This window comes from Ambystoma mexicanum, chromosome 4p, assembly GCF_040938575.1.
Source record: "Ambystoma mexicanum isolate Mex_15411 chromosome 4p, UKY_AmexF1_1, whole genome shotgun sequence".
Taxonomy (NCBI): Eukaryota; Metazoa; Chordata; class Amphibia; order Caudata; family Ambystomatidae; genus Ambystoma; species Ambystoma mexicanum.
The window spans coordinates 602011506-602032785 of NC_090927.1; the positions used below are offsets into that span (position 1 = coordinate 602011506).

The 21280-nt window shown below is 42.8% G+C and overlaps 1 protein-coding gene across 1 annotated transcript in view; it reads right to left on the reverse strand.

The window, feature by feature from the left end:
- COL21A1 (collagen type XXI alpha 1 chain) overlaps positions 1–21280 on the reverse strand; it is a 1372657-nt gene that overhangs the window by 413293 nt on the left and 938084 nt on the right. The window contains exons 17-19 of the mRNA XM_069606149.1: positions 14745–14798; positions 12148–12192; positions 9425–9478 (exon numbers count right to left, since the gene is read on the reverse strand). Coding sequence (XP_069462250.1) covers positions 9425–9478; positions 12148–12192; positions 14745–14798 — 153 coding nt within the window. The remainder of the gene's footprint in view (positions 1–9424; positions 9479–12147; positions 12193–14744; positions 14799–21280) is intronic.

Here is a 21280-nt window from a genome sequence, read left to right on the forward strand (position 1 = left end):
ATAATAAACAAAATAAGGATAACAAAAGGGCAACGTGTTTGTCTTTAAAGCAAGACAACGCAACACAGGTTTGAATCCCGATTCCACGCTTAGAAACCACTCGCTCGTATTAAGCGTGTTATAAATCAACAATAAAATAAAAAATAAACCTGGTGAGTGCAGATGACAGCCAGATGGGACTTTAAGAATGGGAGGTTCTGCAGCCAGAGGAAGAGAGTCAAGACCACGATTATATCAGCTTAAAGGTCCACATACAAAGGATATCCAAAATGGTGCTGTCCTGTTTAAACATTTCTATTATAGACACCAAAGCATATCTACCAATGTTCATTCTTAAAGAGGACTCTTGATCTTCCCAGCCAGCTATTCCAAGCCCCATGCAAAAGCCAACTACCAGAACAGCAGCGCAAGCTAGATTTGGGTACAGAGCTGGAAATTAGTAACAAAAGAGACCTGGAGAACCTTTGGAAAAGGAGGCAAAGACAAAGGGGTGGACGAGCAGACAATCAGAGGACTGAGACGGAAGACACTTGAAAGACCTGGCAAGTGGAAGATATTTTAGTGAAAGCAAAAAACACTTACAATGGAGGAAGGTGGAGTGGAAGAGGAAACCCCTAGAATAGAGGAAGGAGGAACTAAAGATAAATCCAGATAATGGAGAAACGAGAAGTTAACAAGAAAGGTGGACAAGGGGAATACCAAAGAGGAGGAGACTAGGTTCAGTGTGCCAGCATACCCCAATAGAGGAAGGTGAGCATTCTCTTGTCCAGAGAAGAAAGACAGAGGCTGTTGCATGTGAAAAGGCAGAGGAAAAGAAGGTGAGCTTGCAGCTTATCTCCAGAGAAGAAAGACAGAGGCTGTTGCATGTGAAAAGGCAGAGGAAAGGAAGGTGAGCTTGCAGCTTATCTCCAGAGAAGAAAGACAGAGTCTGTTGCATGTGAAAAGGCAGAGGAAAAGAAGGTGAGCTTGCAGCTTATCTCCAGGGAAGAAAGACAGAGGCTGTTGCATGTGAAAAGGCAGAGGAAAAGAAGGTGAGCTTGCAGCATATCGCCGGGGAAGAAAGACAGAGGCTGTTGCATGTGAAAAGGTAGAGGAAAAGAAGGTGAGCTTGCAGCTTATCGCCAGAGAAGAAAGACAGAGGCTGTTGCATATGAAAAGGCAGAGGAAAAGAAGGTGAGCTTGCAGCTTATCGCCAGGGAAGAAAGACAGAGGCTGTTGCATGTGAAAAGGCAGAGGAAAAGAACGTGAGCTTGCAGCTTATCGCCAGGGAAGAAAGACAGAGGCTGTTGCATGTGAAAAGGCAGAGGAAAAGAACGTGAGCTTGCAGCTTATCTCCAGGGAAGAAAGACAGAGGCTGTTGCATGTGAAAAGGCAGACGAAAGGAAGGTGAGCTTGCAGCTTATCTCCAGAGAAGAAAGACAGAGTCTGTTGCATTTGAAAAGGCAGAGGAAAAGAAGGTGAGCTTGCAGCTTATCGCCAGAGAAGAAAGACAGAGGCTGTTGCATGTGAAAAGGCAGAGGAAAAGAAGGTCAGCTTGCAGCTTATCTCCAGGGAAGAAAGACAGAGGCTGTTGCATGTGAAAAGGCAGAGGAAAAGAAGGTCAGCTTGCAGCTTATCGCCAGGGAAGAAAGACAGAGGCTGTTGCATGTGAAAAGGCAGAGGAAAAGAACGTGAGCTTGCAGCTTATCGCCAGGGAAGAAAGACAGAGGCTGTTGCATGTGAAAAGGCAGAGGAAAAGAACGTGAGCTTGCAGCTTATCTCCAGGGAAGAAAGACAGAGGCTGTTGCATGTGAAAAGGCAGAGGAAAGGAAGGTGAGCTTGCAGCTTATCTCCAGAGAAGAAAGACAGAGTCTGTTGCATGTGAAAAGGCAGAGGAAAAGAAGGTGAGCTTGCAGCTTATCTCCAGAGAAGAAAGACAGAGGCTGTTGCATGTGAAAAGGCAGAGGAAAAGAAGGTGAGCTTGCAGCTTATCTCCAGGGAAGAAAGACAGAGGCTGTTGCATGTGAAAAGGCAGAGGAAAAGAAGGTGAGCTTGCAGCTTATCGCCAGAGAAGAAAGACAGAGGCTGTTGCATATGAAAAGGCAGAGGAAAAGAACGTGAGCTTGCAGCTTATCTCCAGGGAAGAAAGACAGAGGCTGTTGCATATGAAAAGGCAGAGGAAAAGAACGTGAGCTTGCAGCTTATCTCCAGGGAAGAAAGACAGAGGCTGTTGCATATGAAAAGGCAGAGGAAAAGAAGGTGAGCTTGCAGCTTATCGCCAGAGAAGAAAGACAGAGGCTGTTGCATATGAAAAGGCAGAGGAAAAGAACGTGAGCTTGCAGCTTATCTCCAGGGAAGAAAGACAGAGGCTGTTGCATATGAAAAGGCAGAGGAAAAGAACGTGAGCTTGCAGCTTATCTCCAGGGAAGAAAGACAGAGGCTGTTGCATATGAAAAGGCAGAGGAAAAGAAGGCGAGCTTGCAGCTTATCCAAAGGCAGAGGAAAAGAAGGCGAGCTTGCAGCTTATCTTCAGAGAAGAAAGACAGAGGATGTACCCCATGAACAGGCAGAGGCAGTAGCCCCTGAAAAGACAGCAACGTATTTACAGAGGTTGTTGCCAAAGAGGAAGCAGATAAGTGCAAGTAGAGGTTGATGTTGTTACCAAGGAAACGGCACAGACAGGAAAAGAAGACGCCACAGCAAAGAAAAGGCAGAGAAGGTAAGGCGAAGGGCAAGGAAAAGACAGCAAAAGAAAAGTAGGAGAAATACGTAAGAGTGGGCTGGGCACAAACTTCGCCAGATGACAAGCCCAAAGTGTGGTCTACGCATTAACTGAGGGACAAGAGAAGAACCATTTAGGGACTCTTTTACATTGTGGGGTACACTTTAAAAAAATCATGGAATCCGACAACCCTCCTGACAAAGCTTTAAGCACATATAAATCACTTGCGCTTTACACAATTGGTAACATAACATAACCTGGTGCATATAGAGGTGCATGTGGGTAGGACGTTTTTGGCAATTGCGCAAGTGAAGGTGTTATAAGGTTTTGGGGTTTTGTGATGGTTATGTGAATAATTGGTTGATTGGCAAGCTGTAAGTTTTGGAAATAAGCTTCAATACACTTTCCACATGCTCGGCAGATGCAGAAATTATAAGGATGAATGATCTCTCCACTCATATCTTCTCTCTCTCTGTCTCTCTCGCTCTCCCTGTCTCTCTTTCTCTTTCTCTCTTTTTTTCACTATCTCTCTCTCTTAACACTAAACACATACCTCAACACTCTCTCCCAGAGGGGATTGTGGGAGTAGTCATCCACCACAAAGGACATTACCGCAGATATGTAATTTGTTCTTCTTATGGATGGTGTCCAGCCACAGATTTCTCATGTTCAGAAAGACTCCCACAGCAGTACAGGATATAAAACTAGAGTGGGAATACAGCAATAACATTTCTGTAAAACAGGTAGCTCGGAAGGACTTCTCTTGCAAATCGGCATCCTTGGAATACATAGCACCTAGAGGCTAGTGTTTAGCGAAAGTCTGGACAGAGGTCCACGTGGCTGCCATCATTCTCATGGAATGTTCTTGTAACCCTGAGTAGAGCCTCCACATCCTCTTTGGAAAGATCACAATCCCTTTACATTAGCCTCTCAAGAACCAAACATGGAGGTGCATAGCGCTCTGGTTGTGATGAAGGACCCACCCTCCCAAAGCTAGATATGGGATGTTCTCTCATCTGGAGATATTGATAAGGGGACATCGCCATTTCAAGAAGGTCTGCATACCAGGAGCCTGTGAGCAGAGATGAGAACCTCCACAACCTCTTTGTACAGATCACAATCCCTGTTACTTAGCCTATAAAGAATCAAGCATGGAGGCTCAGAGTGCTGTGGTTGCGAGGAGGTTGAAAATCACACTAGGAACGCATCCTCTAGTGTCCCTCTCAGGGGACATTGCCTGAAGTAGAAATGCTGGCACTTCCTGTTTGTACAGGTTGCACACATGTCTACCTGAGGGGTTCCTCAGAGGTCGAACATTTCTGCATGTACCTCCAGGCACAACTACCACTTGTGGGATTCCATACTCTGTCTGCTCAGAGTATCTGTTAACACGTTCTCTTTGTCGGTCAGATGAGCTGCCGACAAAGAGGTTTGATTCTCCAATGCTCAGAATGATAGCTGCATTGTCTCCTGCAATGCTGCAGCAAGCCCACATCCACTCTCTTGTGTCCGCCAGTATTAGGACAGTTTTGCACCTGATGGAAGGCATGAAGGCTTTCAGAACCAGCCCAATCACACACATCTCCAGAAGAATGATATGCAATCTGGTCCCTGCTGAAGATCAAATCCTGCTTACCCTGACATCCCTCAGGTGAGTGCCTCAGCCTTTCAGAGAAGCTACTTTAAAACCATCTACTCCAGTTACAGTTGCCTAAAGGGTTCCCCTTCTCTAAAGTTGTCCACTTGGGACCACAGATGTCGGTCCTGTGCCGTTCAGGTAGTACGTCACAGTTGATCCTCCATTCTCCCCTAGTAATGGAACCACTGGACCCTGAGTGACCACTGCACAGTTCCCATCAATGGACCAACCTGCAACAACAGGAAAAAGCAGGATGCTATCAGTATCAGGCATCAAAGGCACAGGAAGGCTGGGACTGGCACCATCTTCGTCCATGCCTCACCCTCGAGCTCAGGCTCCCCAGCACTTACTCGTTCCTCTTTCTTCCTTTCTGAACTTGCACGTTCTGAATACTCACAAGACATAGTAGGTTTGTCCCTTCCCCTCTACCCCCTCTGCTCTTAACATTGTGTTGTAATTTTTATTTCTCACCCTCCTCCCATGCCGTGTGGGTGCTTTGAAACAGGGGGCTTTATTACAAGTCTGGCGCTAAACGTGCGGGTAAAACCGACAGGTTGCTGTCGGACTTGCAAATTATTCCGGCGCCTGACTTCAGGGAAACACCGGGGCCGGTGCTTCAGTGAAAGTCGGTGGCAGTTGCCTTTCTGCCGCCAGGTCTGACCATGGTGGGCAGGATGGCACCCGTCCGCAGACTTGTGGTGTGCTGGTCTGGTAACAGTGGTAGGCTTACCGGCACCGTTGTTACCGGACCAGCACACTCATAATGAGGCCCAGTATGTTCTCATTGTATAAGTGCCTAACAAGCAAATAATAAATAAATAAATACATATGAGAGCTCTGGAACAAATTGACCATCTGCAGAATATTTTACACCCGGTCCTTACAACTGCACTATAGATGGGTGCTACCCTGTCCTGGAGACCTGGCTTTCATCAGACAAACATCTAGGTAGGAAAATGTGTGACTATGTTACCTCCAGAGCTTGGCCCCTACCAGTGCCATCAGCTTTGTGAAAACCCTTGTGGCAGATGTTAGCTCCAACAGGAGGACAGGGGAGTAGTAATGCATCTCACCAGTAACAAACCTCAAGAACTTCATGTGTTTTTGATTGATAGGCACATGGAAGTTGGCATCATGGAGGTCTACGGACACCAGCCAGTCCTAGATCTCTAGGGCTTTCAGAACCTGGACTAGTGTCACCATCTTGAATCTGTCCTTCCTCAAGAACTTGTGGAGGAGTCTCAAGTCCAAGTTGGGACATAGTTCACCATCTGCCTGATACCAAAAAGTATGGAGAGTAACATCCTCTTCCCCACTCCTCGTGGGAACTGGTTCTATTCCCATATTTTGTAGCAGGGTTTGAACCTCATCCAAGAAGACCAGGCCTGGTGATGGCACCCTCTCCTGGGGTGGGTGGTCTGGGGGCCTTCAGATGAAGGGTAGGAAATACCCAGGCAGCACAACCTGTAGCGCGCAGGCGCCTGAAGTAAAGCACTTGCCAGATGTAAAAGAACTCTGATACTGTTCCTGCCACTGGCTGAACATGCTGTGGTGTCAAGTCAAACATGTTGTTTATCTTTGTGTCAGATCTACCAGAAGCATGATGCACCATGGATGCTACACTACCTAGGCTTGGAGATCAGCGGATACAATGGTTAGTGTATGCGGATGGCCTGGCCATTATAGACAGCACCCCCAGGGGCTTATGTTGTCTGCTTGATAAAATAAGCACATACTCCACTCAAAATGGTCTCGAGATTAATCTCAATAAAACAAACATAATGATATTGAGTCCCAATGATGTCAAAACGGTGAGGAATTACAGCTGGCTCATTAATCAGAAGTTGAAAGACATTGTGTAACAATTAGAATATCTGGGGGTCATGATTGATCATAGATTGACATGGATACCTCATTCGTATAAAACTGAGGGAAAAGTACATCAACAACTAGGGGCCTTAAGAACTTTGCAATAACTCATGTAGGTTATTCCATCGACCCCATTGTAAGAGTCAATCTTGCTAGTATCCCCTCACTGATTGCATATGGAACAGAAATTTGGAGTTGCAATTATATTCAGAAGATGATGAAATTAGAGTCCATTTGTCTCAAAACCCTTCTAAACATACCGGTAGAATATCTGTATCTAGAACCTACGTAACATATGTGTTTCATTAAGATTGAGGAAATTAAGCTTACACTGGAAGCTGTGCAATTCCACACCTGCCACATTGCCGAGCATTATCTACCAAGCCTCCCTTAATAAGTATTGTCCTTTAAATGGTGTGCCCGCTTAACCCCCAATACCCTCGACAGAACCTGGATAAAGTTTAAATCTATTGTAAAGCATCGGTGCATGAACTAGAACGTGAAGAACTAATTACCAATCTAGCTAGCCTCTTATTTAGCCATGAATTCATCACACACTGCCAGGAAGCTGAAATGCCTCTTTAGTATCTAAAGACATATCTTCACAATTCGATAGCTCAAAATATATGAAGATTACATTTAATTGTGTGAGCTCCCAATAGCTAATTGGTGCACTAAGAGGCCTACATAGACTCCAAGGCACATGTAGATTGTGTGGAGGAGAGGAAATTGAAACAGCAACACACTTGCTATCAGCTTGTGACAGCCTGAGTAAGAGTTGCAGACACATATCCTTAGATGTGATACATTGCTTATCAAGGAGTCTGTTACTTCTGAGGAACTATGCAACACCTATTGATATCTATTGGATTTGCCATTGGATGGAATTGTGGTGCCTGTTTGAACTTTTTATGGATGACATGGCTTCTGAAACAGAACCTTTATAGTACGAATATAAAGACCGCACAGCAAGTTTAACAATGTTTATTGGTGTATCTTAATGATGTTTTAGAGGATGGTTTTAATATGTTACTACTGAATTATAGTTGTAATGATGATTTGATTACTTATTTTGTATGGAATATTGAAGTGTTTTTTGAATGTTTAAAAAGCCTAGCAGGTTAGAACATACTAAATAAATAAATAAAATACAAACTTTCTCGGTCAGCAGGAACAGAAGGCTGATCCTTTGGATCCAGCTGTGGCAGCCTGCAGGACCGGGCTTTCTGGAATCGGATGAGCCTAGAAATATGCCGGGCTCGGCGACCCTGGAATGCACTTCTTTTCGTAGCTCATAGTCAGTGCAGAGCACAGGGTTTGCCAATGGGACATGATTAGGTTGGTGATCCACGGGCTGAAAGGGAGTGCGACTCCTCTTTCGATGTCCCCTGTACAAAAGGTCAGTTAACTCATATAGCTGTATTTTCTGGACAAGGACCTGAGTCCCAAGGAACGTATGACTTTTTGAATTGTATCCGGAAAAGCTATGTTTGAGTGGTCTTAAGAGAATGCTTTTGCAACCTTGAGGTTTGGAGACATGTTGAGGCCACTCACATACATCTCTGAGATCTTAAGCTAAGTCAGTGAGATCAGGTTACCTAAGAATTATATCATTCGAGTAATGGAGGATTGGAGCATTGGGTCTTTCTCATCCATTGCTTGCCCTAACGGTTTAAAACCAAAGGTTATTGGGCCACACTTGTCGTTATACATTGTTTCTCTAGTACCCTTGAGACTGGCATGTGGCTCGGGTCTGATGACAGTGGAAGAAAATCAAACTGCCTCTTTTCATTGTGGAAATTCCCAAGTGTTTCTTTGCTGGCTTTAGCATCGATGTCTCGAGCGCCATCTTTTTTTTTCGGGACGTGGTCCAAGTTCTGAGGCATACAGATGCTGCTCTTTATTGGAACCCTGCCAGCTTGAGTGGTGAGGTCAAGGACTTGGCCATCAATGCATTTGAGAAGAGTATTTGTTTTCACACTCCTCACGGCTGAAGCTGCCGTTGGACAAATTACCTTTTTTAGAGCACAAAGAGTCGTCATTGCTATCGTCTCTCTGGGATTGGTGCTTTCTTTTATTTTCTGTGCAAAGAGGAAGAGAATGAGTGTCTCAACTTCTTGAGTGGGATTGTTGTGGTGCTTTTTGTGTGCCTTACGGTGGCCTTCCTTTTCACGGGAATCATCTATCTTCAATGTCACAGGGTGCAACATCCGCCCCTCCACCGATTACCTCTTTTTGGAGGGGTTTCCATTGATTTTGAGGTGCGGCCTACAGAAAGTTTGCCTGATCATTCTCTGAACACTTTCAGGTACATTGACTGACAGGGGCTTCAGTCCAAGACATTGTGCCCCTTCCCAGATACCATACACAAAGAGTATGCTCAGTTATGGGCATCTTTGAAATGTAACTTTTGCGAAACTTTCCATGCCAACAATATGTAGCAGTGAAAATGTCTCTGAGGGAGAGAAAAGCATTTGGAAGCAGCGTGCTGAACGCATGGAAAAAGCAACCGAGGTCACACGGTCCACAAGCGGATCTATGGACCAACATTGACTGGCACAACTCCCGCTGCTGGGGTGCAAAAGTTGTCTGATGCCAAGTGCCCCAGCGAGTAATGTCTGAAGATGAGGAATCTATGGGAAGACGCCATTCATGGGAAATATCAGATAGACAACTACCAACAATAGGGATGCATTCCACAAGGTGTACCCAGAGTGGCATCTGTTAGAGAACAAGATCGAAGTAAAGTTCAAGTTTTCTATGATGTCACTCAGAACACCAAGGTGGGAAAATCCTGTTGTTGAAAGATGCTGATATCTGTAATTGTATCCTGTGTATCGCCCAGTCAGTGTCCTGTTTCAATCACTACAATGTCCCCAAAGACCATCAGTACCAGGGGAACATAGGAGAACAAAGGGTGTTCAAAGAGAACTTGGGAAAAATGAAATTGCTGTATTGTTGTCACTCTAGATGAGATCTGGGAAGGCAAAGAGAATGGCATATCATGCGACCATGAGGTCGTGTCAGTTGAATAACCAATGGCATGAAGTTACAGCAGGAGGATACATTAGAAACATCTTCGTGCACAGGTGGATTCCTAATGAAGACATATATAATCGGGTCATATCAGTCGCTTGATATAAAGCTGCCGTGGAAGTGTACAATATGTTAAAACCAAAATACAAACACTGAAGGTCACTGTAGCACCAACTTACAGGTACTCCGGGTGAGCCCTGAATTCCTTGATGACCTGGTGGCCCAATGTCACCCTGCAAAGCAAAAAGACAGATTGGTAAAGATGGACATATAAGGCTTCTTTCATCAACCTCTATTTACAGGAATTAACATGGCACACATATGTCAGAGTATTCCGGCATAAAGCATGCTAGTAACCTAATAATATTGTTAATACCAAAAGTAATAATATTACTATTTAAAACATCTATTATTATGTCTAAAAAATAGGGCTCAACCTTCCATTTACTTTGTCCATGCAAGATCTTGGGGTTGGGGAGTTCAAGGTGTGGGAGAACCTGTCTGAAACTTCCCCCTGGATCTCCATGAATCACTCTGGGAATTTGAGTGATTTGTAGACTTCTGAAAACAGGCCGATTGACCACATCTATTTCCAAGATTGTGGACTCACATGCTACTATTTTGATGAAAACACTGCTTCCAAGAAGACATTCACTGGAAGAGATATTGCAAGAAAGGCAGAGGCTTAAGGAGAGAGGCGGCAGGCAGTAGAATGTCAACGTATAACAGGCATATAAGAAAGGAACATCACCTTAAAACATGCACTATAATAATTCAGCTTGTTAATGATCCTGCAGCAGAGATCTATGTGTAACTTGCACATTGCTAGTTTGAAGCTGCATAGCGGTGACTCAGCCTCTCATCATTCTGATGATCTCAAAATAAGTATTGGTGAGTTAGGTAAATAATACAAGGGGATTCCAGTATAAGACAGTGTGACTGTGACAGAATTAGTGATGGAAGAAGCTTGCCTGGTGCTGTCTTTCATATTTCAGAGGTTAATACATTGATTTTCTTTGCGGTTGATTAGAAGAAGGACATTATTTTTCTCCAGCTATCCAGCAATTTACCCTAATATTCTAAGACTGTAATTTGCTTACATAATAATACCGGCCCTAGAATAGGTAGAGGGTGCTTAATGGGAGAAAAAGAAGGGTTGAGCTGGGGGAAATGTCTGTTACGTGTGATATATGCTTGACTCAGACTTTCATCTTGTTAAATTTGACGAATCAACATCAGAAATGTGAATAGCTGTCCAAACTTAACAAGACAACCCATAAAGTTAAGTACATCCGACCTCCAGGTTCCATGTCAACCAATGTGGCTACATGTGTTAATGTCCTGCTGCAGTGATGTGTCAAGTTAAATGAAAAGTATTTTACTGCGTTTGACAGCTTATTCCTTTCACAAACCTAAAAGAAACATTTGAAGAGGAGTTAAAACAATGCATAACGCTGCATGGTGAATGGCATCATCGCAGAGTATGCAAGATACAGCACGTTGAACGGGACATGGAGATAGGATCAAGGCAGGCGTGTGCATTCCTGGCAGGGAAGAGGAAAGAGAATAGCTCCCAGTCTTTTGTCCTTCAGAGCATTTCTGAGAATGAAATAGGAAGATTATTCCCTTGCATGTCCCGCCCTATGTCATTCTCTTTTGAGAGGGTGAAGAAAGGTTCAATACTGTATTTACGCCAAGTACTCGTTATCCGAACGTGCTTGCTGCATGCCTCGGTGAGGTGTCTCGCCTGAGAGGGAGCAGGCCAGGCTTCTTTCAGGTCCTTCTGTGCACTTGGGCCTCTTGGCTCAGACTGAAGGGCGGATCTCAGCCATAAAGGAGGTTGTATTATCACATTCATAACCAATTTCTCCTTTTTATTATTATCTTCATCATCATAATAATAATAGAAATGAGAAATTGGTTACAAAGGCAATAATACAGCCTGCTTCCTGTCTGGGATCAGCCCTTCAGTCTGAGTTAAGAGTTGATCCTGCCAGTAGCATATGCTGGTCTTAAAGATTAAGCTATTCATGTATGAGTGCACCCAGTCATTACAGTGATACTGCAAATGGCTCATTAATATTAGTATCATTAATAATAATAATAATTGTTATTATTATTATTGTTATTATTATTATAATGCATCAGTCTTTTGGTCTTTTATAGCGCTCTTCTGCCCTTTGTGTTGGCCTTGCTGGTGCAAGTGGTTGATTTTCAGCCATTTCTAAATGGGTTTCCTTTTAAATGGCGTAAGTGGTAAGTGGATCTTGTTTGTTGACTCTCGTTTGATACAAGTTCTCTGCAATGGAGAATTTGAAACTGGTGTATCCCGACAATAAAGTTCAACACTTTTAAAATATATATGTTCTGCTGGAAAAAAGAACCGAACAAAATTGTTACATGTGTTAACGTACATTGTCAGCAAACTTGAACCTTTGTTCTGCGTTCACAAAATCGGTTTACTGTACATGAATTATTGTACGAGCAGGAGTATTCTACACTCTGATTAGAATGTACGTGTAAAGGGAACCGGTGTGCTAGTGTGCTTTACAACTGTGCAATAATATAGCTTAGACATAGTACATCAGCTTCCCCAGGCTTTCTGTAGGTAACGCTATCAAAATATGTTTTTAGGCAAACCTACATCTTGCAATTACTTATTGCTAAAATAGACAAGGGCAATAGTACTGTGCACAACGTGTGCTTTTACCATAGAGTACATTTACATTTTTGGGATGTTTGTGGGATTTACTGAGAAGGGACCAGTTCATAGATATTCATTGTTTATATAAATGCTTATCTTGTTACACTTTTGTATTGTAAATGCAAGGCTCCTGTTAGGAACTATCAATTGGCAGAGAAAACAGACAGCATTATTTTCGAAAGTACCACTACTTCAAACCTTAACTCCTCTCGGACCTTCATTGCCAGGAATTCCGGGTATTCCCTGAAAAGCAAATGCAAGTCGCCCGATTAAATAAAACGTCAAACACAATTTTTAAATGATTAGTCAATACTGCATGCAAGTCTTTCAGCAATGCATTAAGCACTCAGAATGGCGCTGCATCATCCATGAAAACATTGCCAGTTCGAACCACCTTACAGTCTCTCACTTACGATGTTCACACGGGAAACAGACACTCTCTCAGAAGGGATGTGTTCTGAATAGAACACATTACGATCAGGACAAGATGCAATTTCCTATTGAAACAGTTGTGTGTGATTTAATAGGCGCCATTTCACCCTTTTCTAGAAACGCCGTTCAAAATATTTTGCTAAAAAGAAAATCATTGCTCATTCCCAGCAAATAACGATCGGCCACTAAATGGCTTGCTGCACTGCCACCTAGAGGTATTTACGAGACTAACATGCCTGAGTAAAAATGCAGGTAAATCTGAATTACTATTTTCTTTTCTGGTTTTATTTTAAGTAATACTTATTATTAAACCTGATTAAATTAGTTCGACAAACCCAGCATTACCCACCTTCGTTCTTCACTTACTCACCACAATGGCGTTTCCCTTCCGAATGTTAGTATTGCAGTGTATTAATGCAGATACATCGGTTTATCGCCATATCCGTTTTCTACTTTTTTGCTATTATAATTAAAGCGAGAGGCGGGGGATACCCCCGAAGTCACCTCACCACCACGCTCCTCTTTCCACCCCATTACAAACTCCCCTGCGCTTGCGTGATCTCAATGTCACCTGGCCTAGTTAGATCATTGTCCCTGTCTTCCCTGTGTTCCCCCTCCCTTGCCTCGTCGTGCCTTGAAACATTTGTGTATGTAGGCGCTTTATAAATGCCATATCATATCATATCATATCATATCATATCATTACATCGTTCATGCAGTGCTATTTCCTCACAATGTTTCAAGCCAGCCATATAACTTAGGCTCTGTTTCTGACAACAATATTTTTGGGATAGATTTAATCACTAGTCGACATTAAAAGTTGGTCCGGCGGATTCAAGACGAAGGCCAGGCCTGTAATGGGAAGGGGTCGGGTTGAGTTATTTAAAGCAAAATATGGAACTATTTCAGAAACTTGGTTTGTATTAGAGCAATAACACCCGATCCAGCCGGCCAGATTGGATGTTGGGTTGCGGCGCCATTACCACCTGATCCGGCTGCCGGAACAAGTGTTGTTGCTGTTAGCGCCCCAGGTTTTCAATCCGAGAACCCTTTGTGCCGACAGCAATGTGTTTTATTTGAACAAATGGGACGCCATGTGGCAGACGATCCGTTTATTCAAACAGAATACTGATGTAAGATGGCCGTGGTGGAGACAGAAGGGGGGATCCATAGGGGGCATGTCTTCCATTTCTACAGCGGCCCAGGACGGAGGCTGGAGCGGCTGTTGTACCACTGCCAAAAGAATAAGGTGAGCGAGTAAGGAGGTGGGGAGCAGAGGAAACTGTGACCGGAGGGGACGGGACAGCGGGGAAGATGGCAGGGAGGGGCAGCATCCTTCAGGCTTCTTGGAACGTGGGCGTGGACCATGTGATCATGCCAACGATCTGAGCAACCTGATTTGTTCGCTCCCCTACTGTGGGTGCAAACTGGCAATACAATGCATCTGTTTCCACATTTGATCAAGATAACGCGCAATTGTGCACAATTCTGTAAAAGACATGACTTTTGTTTTCATACACGTTTGCCGAAGTCATTCGATAACATATTGGGCTCTTCACTAAGTGAGCATCACTGATATACAGTCCCACGCCACAATTCTAGGACAGGAAACAGGCTGTTTTGTGGTTAAAACTCAAATGTATTCAAACAAACCTGAATCAAAGGGGTTCCCCTTGAATTATGCAGGGGAGGTCACCACAGTTCAATATGAGAATACGAGAACTGATGTATACAATTGGGGCAGGTTTGCATGCACAATCTCACTAGGACCTGGCACACACATAACAACTCCTTACATCAATTACATATATTTCTAGATAATAATCTACAAAGATTACACTGCTGCTTATTGGCCAGTATAAGTATTCTCTTCAATTCAAACCTTGCATTTCACTTTGTATTTTATAGCAACTTATTCAAACACTTTAACTGACATGGATATAACCACGGCTAAATAAATGCTCCCCTTCAGTGTGAATATGGGGTTATGGTTTCTAGCATATGCATGAACTTTAAAGTGCAAGCATGCAGACAGACAACAAATGTACTCACAGTTTCAACATTTCTGTTGCCATTATCCTTGTTTATGCACGGGTTGCTATTTACTTCGTATCTGCATACTGTACCTTTCTGGGTGCACAAGCATTGCAAAGAGTTGCAGATTCACTTGTGCAGGCAGTTGAATCTTAGAAAGCACCTGAAACTATATTACATAATTCTCCATGGTGCTATGGAGTTTCGCACCTGCATTTTCATTGGTGCAATAACAGGTTATGGCACGTTTGTATGCACACTTGAACTGTGCTGCTACAAACCTTAAAGTAATCCTGTCCTTGATTGCGTAAAATGATTTAGATACTTACACGCTGTCCACGCACTCCTTCCTGACCAGGAAGGCCTGGTTTTCCATCTTCTCCCTTAAGGGAAAAAGAAAGCGTTTAACATGAAATGAGAAAGCATTCAAAATATATGCACATTTTACGTAGTCATTATTGCTTGCAAATGAAACACAACTATGCAGGTACTCTCTATTTCAAAATATGTGCCTCTGTGAGATGTTTCAGTACTCTCCCATTAAACGCATCAGGCTATATAGCAGGGAAGTATCCCTACTTGTCTTTATACAAGCGTCCAGATTATGGAAATGCAGGTACTCAGAACCTGACAGCCCCTGCTTTTTTCAAGCACTCATAATTAAAACTGGGCGAATCTCCCACAACCTCCTGAGAATCCATGGAGGCTCAATCGCAGGATTAGGGTCAATCCATGAGAGACCATGAAGGAATTGTGATGTCAGGATCTCCCTCACGTGTGGTAGCTTGTATGCAGATTCGGGCATCGCACAAGGATTCGGTCCACATCGTGATGTCAGATTCGGGTATTCGCAAGGATTTGGGTAAGTTCTTAAGCAGTGTAAGGGATTTCAGTCAGGCACACACCCAGGTCTCGCCTAGCATGTAGTGCGCAATGGAACCCTTATTTATTTTTGTCTATAAATTCAATATTCTGAATGATATAACACTCATATCACACCTGTCTCAAAATACCCCCCAGGTCACACTGAACGAGGAAGCAGGCTAGTTTGTAAAGGTAAATATTTATTTTCTTCATTTAATATTCAAATCACACATATGTTTAATATCTATATGTATATGGTACAGCGATCACCTAATGGTGACAATACAATTTAGAAAATAAGCAAAGCAATTGAATTCACTTAGACTGATGCAGAATAGAACACAGGAAAAAGAACAGTTTTGGTTTGTCAATAGATAGCGTTTAGGTCAATATTCCCCTTGCAAAGTTTTTTTAAAATACAAATGAGTTATCCTACACAGATGTAAGTTATCAGCAGGTTTTCAGGAAAGAAATACAAGGTCTAGAGTTCATAGGCAATCTTCCCTCCCCAAACAAGAGAGAAAACAGTTTTTGGAAATAGCTCTGTGAAATACTGCAAAATGGTCAAATATGCTTAAATGGAGAAAATTTCTTAGGAAAGTAACGCTAAAAAAGTCCTAACACACACGAGTTATAATATAAACAACAGTACACACTTCAGATCAGGATGGGATGGAAGAAGCACTTTGAAATGGGACAAAGATACGTGTAATCTTTTGAACTTTCCAAATTTGAGGCAAACTTTTACTATGCAATATTGGAGAAAAACAGGTCAAATACACTGTTCGTGATGCAGTTTTTTGTTGTGGATGTAGCTAAGGGTCTTAGGTATCAGTGAAAGTTGAAATTTCTTTCTATATATAAAAGTTTTAGTAAGAGGCGTTTTTGCAAAATAGGCGCGAAATTGAAACAGGAATTTGGTTTTAAAAATGACAGGTAGGTTTTCTTATACTATATTAAGGACTGAAAAAGAGAATGCCACGCATGAAATTTCACAGCTACGTGGCCAGCGCAACCAGTCCGTGGTGGATACTCAATTTCTGGGATTTACTTTAGTTATACAGAATCACTAAGGAGTTATGGTTTTGTAACACAGATGAGAGAAAAGTTAATGCAAGAAGGATTCTAACCATACTGGGGTTCTGAATTTAAAGATGGGATGGGTTGAGATTGGGATGATACAATGCAGATATACTATGGGTCACTGTTCTTCCTGTTCACACTTACAGTCCTTTGTAGTTAAATTGGACCGTCAGCTCTGGACATTAGATCGGGCAGGTCTACCGGCAGCAGTGCACCTCTGGAGAGATTCGGTCTGCGGCGCGTTTCTGGTCAATTTTGGACTGCGCCTCTGACTGGATTTGGAGGTCCCTTCTGGTCACTGGACATGGCAGATTACAGGATGCAAGTTTCAGCGGGCAAACCTTGATGGTAGCAAGCCAAGCTGAATCAGAATTATTCTTTCAAGTTTTGGATGTTTTGAAATTGGGTCTAGCTAGCAATAGTTCAGCAATACTAGACTCTGGATTCTGCAAACAAATCTGGATCGTCAAAGAATTCTGGAGTCAGCTACAAGATGAAGAGTTCTGGAACCAGGTGCTGCGCTGGATGGGTTCTGGAAGCAGTGTGCTATGTGTAGTGAAACTCCTATATTTATACTGTCAAATGCCATCCCCCAGTTTATGGTGTGGACAGAATTTCAAAAACACACCCCCACGGCTGTAAGTGGCTGCAGGCACGTGCTTTGTTTTGGTTGGCAGTCTGAACAGAACTGTCATCTTTATGATGCGATTTAGGAACTCCCACATTGATTTTTACCAAAACATAACTTTTGCGCAAATGTACATTTCTAACATTTTGTACCCTAATACATCGGACACCCACATTTCATATTTGATTGTCTATATTCACCTTCAATCTCTGTCTTTGTGCAATCTGTCTTTCTCATTCTATAGAATTTTACCAATTTTAAATATAACAATTTGGATTAATCATTTCTAACTCGGTACATCTCTGGGCGCTTATCAGTGGACCATGTACATACAATCTTGGGTTTGCAACAGTAATCGTTTTGCTATAATAAGACTTTTTTCATTACTTTGGTCCCTTAAATGGTACAAGCTTCATCAATGTCTTCAAATCAGGAGCCTGAAATTAGGTTATTGTCTACCAATTTTCAGATGTATGCCTCTTTAGGTTGCTCAGTTAAAGAGTTTCAAACTTTAATCAAAAATAAGAATTTAACATCAAAGTTCTCCTTTGTAACCTCCCCTTCCCAGGCAGTAGCTGTCCAGTCCTTTGATCAGGGATGTATGTCCCCTTCCCGGAGGGAAGCTTCCCTGTAGAGATCAGTTGGGCAGCTTGTCATTGTCCTTGGCTCAGCCCCAGACAAAAGTCTACTGAGGTCCCATTGTGTTGTTTGTTGTCATTATGCGGGAACCATTAGGCTTCCTGTTCTCAAGCGAGTGTCAAGCTTAGATTTCAACTTTCCCAGGCCATGCACTGCCCAATCAGGGTTAATCAGTTACTTCCACTAGTTTACTGTAAAATTCACCAACAATCTTTTATTTAAAAGATATAAAAATGAACAGAGTTCATAATGGATTTTGACATTTTAAAGGAATTAAGCCTTAAACAGAAAAATGCTTTAAACAGGCGGATTTTTCACTTCTTCAGGAAAAAGAAAACACGTTTAAACTGAATTTGACAGCTAATTTCCTTAAGCTGCTGTCAGGCATTGATGCCTGGATTCCTCTGACTGCCTGGACAATCTTTGATTTCAGCACCCTTTTCCTTCCAATAATTCACTGGAAAGATGACAGAATTTAGCGCCAAAGCAGCACTTTGAAGGTTGCCATTGATCAGAGAGCTGTATTTAAGGGCATTTACGGATTTTTAGCCCTTCTGTGGCCTTGTAACAGGTGACAGGTGACTCCTGTTTTTACACCAACTTTGCCTGTGTGGCAGGGTGTGCAGCTCTTTTGTGGTTTATGAACCATGCGCAGTCTTGCAGATTTGGCGCACACTGAGTTATTGCCTCCATTTATAGCAGTTTTCTTTCCCCATTGGCAAAGGAGTGTAGTAGGGTGTGTTTGGCCTGGGTTGAAATATCCCACAGCAGAAATTATATTTGGGAGCCTATGTAAAGAACCAGTAAATTTTTCTTCCATTTCTGGGTTTTGTGTGGCTGTAGGATGGTGGGGAAGGGCTGATCCACACCAAAGGTTGGAGAGAGATGTTTGAGGAGTTTAAAAGGATTTTTAGTTTTTAGCTGGGAAATCATTATTTGTGTTTTCTTAATTTGGGTGCCAGTCACTCAGGCAGTTTATTTTGGAAGCCATTACTTTGGTTTGTTGGGGAATACTTGTTTTGTGTTGTGGTTTGAATTTGAAAACTAAGCTACTTAAGTTAGGAAACCTTTATTCCTTTATTTTTCACTTGCTTTGGAAGCAAGTTTATTTGGAAAGACATTGTTTTTGGAGAACAAGCTTTGCTATTTTATTTAGGACAATCTCCGTTTTTTGTTGGATAAAATGGCAGGGATGCAGGAGGAGGAATCTGATGTGGTGCCATCTGTGTAGGAGGAGTACAGGATCCTAAACCTGTGGATGTAGATATCATATCATCCTACTTAGAATCGGAAAAGGGGAGGTGCAGTTTATGAGCATTCTTGGGATAAGGTGCACAGGCAATCGGCTTCTTCCAGCAGATGTTGCAGCTGCAGAAGTTGTTGGTAGTCTTTGTGGCGATGAAAATGCTTCTGGAGATGATGGGGGAATTTTGGATACGATGTTGACAATGACACAGAGATAGGGGACGACCCAGAGACAGTGGCACAGGCAGTACCACAGGGGTCAGGAGGAGTTGCAGTAATTCAGGGGTCTGGAGGAGGAGAGCCAGTAATGCAAAGTCTGGAAGAGAGCCAATACCTCAGGGGGCAGGTGGCATGAAGTCCAGTGAAGGTACAAAGAAGGCCTAGGACTTCATCCAAAAATCCGAAAATACAAGGATGTCAGGAAGACAGCACTCCCTTTGTCGCCATCCTCCTGGGCATGGGATTACTCTAAGGATGGGGTTTTCACATCAGAGACAGAATCTGTGTAGTGCAACTTGTGCTCAAGGTCAAAGACTGTAAGGACAGAGAAGATGTCTGCTACCCATTCACTAGGTACTACAGAACCCCTGAATGCTGGCGCTGGCACCAAGTGGTGTATGGCAAGATCCCCTCAACCCAGCACCATACCAGTGCGGATGATGAGACTGTAGCAGAAACCTCAGAGGAGAATACAAGGGAACGGATTCTATCTTCAGAAGCACAGACTTTCCCAGTAGCAAGTGGGTTCTGCTCATGCACGGGTTGGTACCTACCCACACAAGGGCCGGGACAATCCACGGTGCCATTCCAGGGACTGCAGGAGACAGGGTCAATGCCCCAGAGGGAAGTGCTATGAACACCATTGCCTGGCAGTTCGGGACATTGCGCCTAGTGTGCAGGCATATCTTCAGCTGAAGAGAATTGGCACATGGGGCAGTAATGGCCAGTGCACATATTAAATTTGGAAAGCACCAACCCAAACGCAATCGTAAATGTTGAGAGTTTAGCTGTTATGGGGTAGCACAGGGAAACATTGTAAATAATTTTTTTTTGTTTTGTTTCTGGATGGGGCTATTTATATTGTTTTCATTTTCTCCTTGCCTCCTTCAAAAGAAAAATGAACATAAAAAGGATGAATATAAAAAGTTGAAAAATAATCTAAAAATCATATAACAACCAGAACATAACATGTTCTACTTTGTTCAATTACGTTTGGTGTGATAGGATCCATGTGATTTCACTGCGGGATGTTTTTTTGCATGGTTTTTTACCACGCTTTTTTTAATGAACAAACCCATCAACATTTTTTTTATTATTTTTGGGGGGTACCCCTCCAACTCCCCCATTCCCTTTAATTTTTTATGTAAAACCCTGCGAAAAAACATCCCACAAAGAAATGACTTCGTACTGGTCTAATATATCGGTTGTTATAATAATATAATAATAAACATTAATTTGAGCGTAGAAAATTGAAAAGAAGCCATCCTACTTCAATTTAAAACATGTGCGTATTATGTTTGATGGACTATATTATCTACTTTATTGGCTCATTAGACAGCATTTGGGTAGAGCGCTTATATCCAAGACCCATCCCATTTTTCACTGTCTATTATATATTATAGGCATATACGGGTGATCTATGGGTTTGGAGAACGCAGCCTCCGACTTTGAAAATGTCATTAGGGCCCTAACACCTTCTATTGGATCGTACCTGTACAACTTTCCCTTCATTGTTCCACTCCTCTGTATTCATGCTCATGTCTCCTGAGGGAGCATTACAAATTCAGGCTGTGCCCTGACCTCTACAAGAAGCGAGAGACATAATATTTGAGACTGTGCCTTCATCTCTGTGAGACAGGACAAATGTGGAATTTAAGTGGGTGCCCTCACTGGTGTGTGACAGGCAAGACATATAAGTTGAGTGTGCCCCACTCCTGCAAGACAGGGGAGACATACATATTCAGGTTTTGCGCTCCCCCTGTGAGACAAGTGAAATGTAAATATTCAAGCTGTGCCCCCAACCCAGAGAGATATGAAATGAAAAATTGAGTGTGTGCCCTCACCCCTTTGAGACAGAAGAGACATACTAATTGTGCATCCTCACACTTGCAATAGTGCCCCCACTCCCGTGAGATAGGACAGATGTCAAAATCCAGTCTGTGTTCTCACCCCAGCAAGACATGAGAGATGTAAAAATTCAGGCTGTTCCCCACCGCTGCAAGACAGGAGTGACATAAAAATGGACTCTATGCCCTCAACCCTGCGAGACAGAAGAGAGATGTAAAAATTGATCCTTTGCCCTCACCCCTTCCAGACAGCAGAGATGTGGATATTGGGTGTGTGTATTCTGTGAGGAGTCATAAATAAGAGGCAGACACAACGTGGTAGAGTTTTCAACATCAGACA